At 44.1% G+C, this 4,164-nt stretch overlaps 1 protein-coding gene across 1 annotated transcript; it reads left to right on the forward strand.

Annotated features, from left to right (window-relative positions):
• The first annotated feature begins 1,624 nt into the window (after nt 1-1,624).
• On the forward strand, nt 1,625-3,670 carry LOC114079897 (hydroxycarboxylic acid receptor 2). Its single transcript, XM_027921368.2, has one exon. The coding sequence runs from the start codon at nt 1,699-1,701 to the stop codon at nt 2,755-2,757; it is 1,059 nt and encodes a 352-aa protein (XP_027777169.1). The 5' UTR covers nt 1,625-1,698; the 3' UTR covers nt 2,758-3,670.
• Nucleotides 3,671-4,164: the final 494 nt, after the last annotated feature.

A 4,164-nucleotide genomic window follows, 5' to 3' on the forward strand; every position in this document is an offset into this window, starting at 1 on the left:
CTGGCTTTGAACTCGGGATCCTCCTATCTCAGCCTCCCAAGCTGCTAGGATTATAGGCATGCGCCACCACGCCCAGCCACTTTCCCCATTTCTAAATCAGAGTCAACAACAGTCCCTCCCTCATAGACCACAGTCAGAGGATGAGATGAGACAATGTATTCAAAGCATATAGTACATAGGTGCCACTGTCAACCCCAGTTTCATCATGACCTTCCTCCTTGAGGGTCCCTAGTCTGAAGAGAGTCTAATATCAGGTCATTCTTACTCTATTTAGCTGTCAGAGGTCTATAAACCCCTGTTAGTGAACCCAAGTATGCAGCTAAAGGAATAAATCTCCAATTTCTCAAAGTAGAACATCACAATTCAGAAATCTCTTGTGCAGCAAAACTTGATAAAACCAAAGTATTAAAGGGTAGAAATGTTCTGCAGGATGAGACCCAATCCCACTAAAAGAGGTAGTATGTGAAATGGTGTCCTTCTGCAAAGCCAAGTTCAATGACTGCTTAGGTCCTGTGGTTTTAACCCTAATTTTGAAAAAAAAAATTAGAGTTTTTAAAATATCATGTGCAGGCTGGGGCTGAGGCTCAGTGGTAGAGCACTAGCCTAGCATGTGTGAGGCACTGGGTTCAATCCTTAGCACCACATAAAAATAAATAAATAAAATAAAGATCCATTGACAACTAAAAAAATATTTTAAAAAAATCATGTGCTTAAGGTGGGGGGGTGGTTATATGGTGGTGGGTGGCAGAGCATATATAAGGACTCTCCATACTTTCTACTCAATTTTGCTGTGAACCTAAAACTTCTCTAAAAAAAATTAAGTTTATTCATTATAAAAAATCACACCCTTAAAAATAAGTCACTTAATTTAGCATGGAAGCGTATCAAAATCTAATACAAACAAACAAGAAAAACCCAACTTAATTTAACATACCACTGGCAACCAACCTGGGCTTAAAGTTTTCAAACATCTTATTAAATTTTATGCTTTCGAGTAGTATTTCCCTCCCCAACCAGAAATTAATTGCAGAATTCTATTGTGGAAAAGCAATTCACGTTTGTACACAGAAGTGCATTAGGAAAAAAAAAAAAGCTCAAATTTAACCCATAAAACTGGTAAAATGGCCAAAGATGGTCTTGTCAGTCTTTCCCAAAGCAATCACGTGCATGCTACCATTTCTTAAATCAGATGCATGCTAATATTTCATGCTCATTCTGAAGGATTCTGGAAAACCATACTGTTTAGCACAGGCCATTATTATTGCATTTGTTGATCTGTCAATTATGTAAACAAACCTAAGACTGTCAATTAATTATCCAGTGCTGAGCAGTTGGTCAGGTCCATACATACAGCCTTCCAAAGGGATGTCCCCATTTTTTTTTTTTTTTTTTAGTAATTTGCAAATGACATTTGGCTTGCCTGAACTTATCCTTTACATTTAGAAAAATTTGTGGGTTCTTGTCTGCCCAGGGGACTTTTTATTACTTGTTTATGCAAACAGCAGGTTGCATAAGAGCCAAGCTAGCCTTTTTTTTTTTTTTTAAGTGATTTCGTAGTTTCCTGGTAACCATTCAGTCATCTATTTCAACACCCTGACATGACATAAAGGCAAATGCTGAACCACACGTTCACCACACACTTCTTCCTTGAGCATTCGCTAGGTGAGGCGCTCTGGAGCGGACAGACCCGATCCACTCATGAACCGGCAGCACTCGCAGAACTATTCTCTGGTGATACACAACAAGAATTGCTGTGTGTTCCGGGACGACTTCATTGCCAATGTGCTGCCACCGGTGCTGGGGCTGGAGTTTGTGTTTGGACTCCTGGGCAATGGCCTTGCTCTGTGGATATTCTGCTTCCACCTTAAGTCCTGGAAATCCAGCCGGATCTTCCTGTTCAACTTGGCCGTGGCTGACTTTCTCCTCATCATTTGCCTGCCTTTCCTGACAGACAACTATGTGAGGAAGTGGGATTGGAAGTTTGGGGACATCCCTTGCCGGCTGATGCTCTTCATGTTGGCCATGAACCGCCAGGGCAGCATCATCTTCCTCACGGTGGTGGCCGTGGACAGGTATTTCCGGGTGGTCCATCCTCACCACTCTCTGAACAAGATCTCCAATCGGACAGCGGCCATCATCTCCTGCTTTTTGTGGGGTGTCACCATCGGCCTGACGGTTCACCTCCTCTACAAAAACATGTTGACCAAGAACGGGCCCGCGAATCTGTGCAGCAGTTTTAGCATCTGCAAAACCTTCCGGTGGCATGATGCCATGTTCTTCTTGGAGTTCTTCTTGCCCCTGGGCATCATCTTGTTCTGCTCTGCCAAAATCATCTGGAGCCTGCGGCAGAGACAACTGGACAAGCATGCCAAGATCAAGAGAGCCATCAACTTCATCCTGGTGGTGGCCATTGTCTTCATCATCTGCTTCCTGCCCAGCGTGGCCGTGCGCATCCGCATCTTCTGGCTCTTGCACACCTCGGGGACGCAGGACTGTGAAGTGTACCGCTCAGTTGACTTGGCCTTTTTCATCACCCTCAGCTTCACCTACATGAACAGCATGCTGGATCCACTTGTGTACTACTTCTCCAGCCCATCCTTTCCCAACTTTTTCTCCATGTTGATCAACCGCTGCCTCCGGAAGAAGACACCTGATGAGCCAGATAATAACCGCAGCACCAGCTTGGAGCTCACACAGGACATGAGTACTACCAGGAGTGTCCCGAACGCCTTAATGGCTGACCCCAGTGAACCATAGAGCCCCTCTTTCTGGCCCCATCCTCTCGTTAAATAACCTCGCCAAGAGGGGAGGTTGTCACCAAGAACCAGGATCTCTGGAGAAACAGTTTGGATGTTGCACACTAGACCTGGCCTCCAGTTCCCTGGAACTTCCAAATTCAGAGAATCAGATTTAGAGAAATGGCACGGCAGAGCCGGAGGCTCGGTTGCAAGGTGCGATCACAGAAATCTCGAGGAACGGAGAGTAAAGGCACCTGAAACTTCTGCTTCGTCTCCATACTTACAGGCCCAAGGTGGGCTGATTGTCCATTTTCTGTTGCACTGGGATGAAGCCAGGGAGCTGCCCATCGGTACCTGTGACTCGTTGGCTTCTTACCTTCCCCAGACTGAGACTTGGGTGACCCTCAGCTCCTAGTGCACTATCTAGCCTCCTCATGAACTTCAGAGAGATAAGAAAAGTCAAGAGATTGGAGGGGAGTTATGTTACTCCTGGAGGGGACTCAGGCATGGCTAAGCAAGCCAGCAGGTCACCTGAGTTCCATGGGCCCATTCACCTTTCAGCCATGTTTTAGCAGAAAAGGGCTAGGTGAAGAGATTCTTAAGCTTTGGTTAATATCTGAGTTTCCAGAGGTGGTCAGAAGGGGATTATCCCCAGGAGGGACTGAGCGGAACAGTGTTCTGAGGGATAAGGAATGGTATTTGTGCCATAACCAGTAACTAATCCATTCTTCCCTCATTTACACTAATTTGAAGATCGAGCAGTTAAAAGGCTTCAGGGAAGAGAACTGCTTCCCATCTGTTTGCTTCTATCATAAAAGGGAAATATGTGGTTGCCCCGTGGTTAGGAGGAAAGAATCCTCCTGGTTTGTTTGCTTGTGTTTCTGTACTTATAATAATATCTACCATTTTAATAAATTTTGATAGGAGACACAGTCTGGTATTGCATGTCTGGGTTATGGTTCACAGAAATCGGCTTCTTACTTAAGCAGAGACCTTTATGGGCTGTTAACTATGTCCTGGTAGAAAAAAAACATAGGGACACAGACACTGAATTATATTATAAGACAGCTAAGTAAAAATTACCCATGTCTTGGGTCAGGAAAGGCCTGGGAAGAAATAAAAACAAATAAATCTAGAAGGGTGGTGCAGAAAAGATTGCAAGAGCACCTTTTATTTAGAGTTTGTTTATTTATTTATTTAAAGAGTTTGGTGAGTACTGCAATTAGTATTTGTGTATTTAAAAAGGAATCAGACCAGAGTGGGATTTTTTTCTTGTAAGAGGGGGAAGAAAGAGCTTCCTAGGGAATGGTTTCAGTTCCCTGTTCTGAGATGGAAAGGAGATGTACTGGTTTGGGTCTGTGATCCGTCCAAGTTTCTGTTACGATTTCATTTCCATCTTCTGTCACTCCTTGATCAACAAGATGAG

Source organism: Marmota flaviventris, chromosome 1 (genome assembly GCF_047511675.1).
Source record: "Marmota flaviventris isolate mMarFla1 chromosome 1, mMarFla1.hap1, whole genome shotgun sequence".
In the NCBI taxonomy this organism is placed as follows: Eukaryota; Metazoa; Chordata; class Mammalia; order Rodentia; family Sciuridae; genus Marmota; species Marmota flaviventris.

Coding starts and splice junctions, on each gene's coding strand:
- LOC114079897 (XM_027921368.2), top strand. CDS start 1,699: ATGAACCGGCAGCACTCGCAGAACTATTCTCTGGTGATACACAACAAG.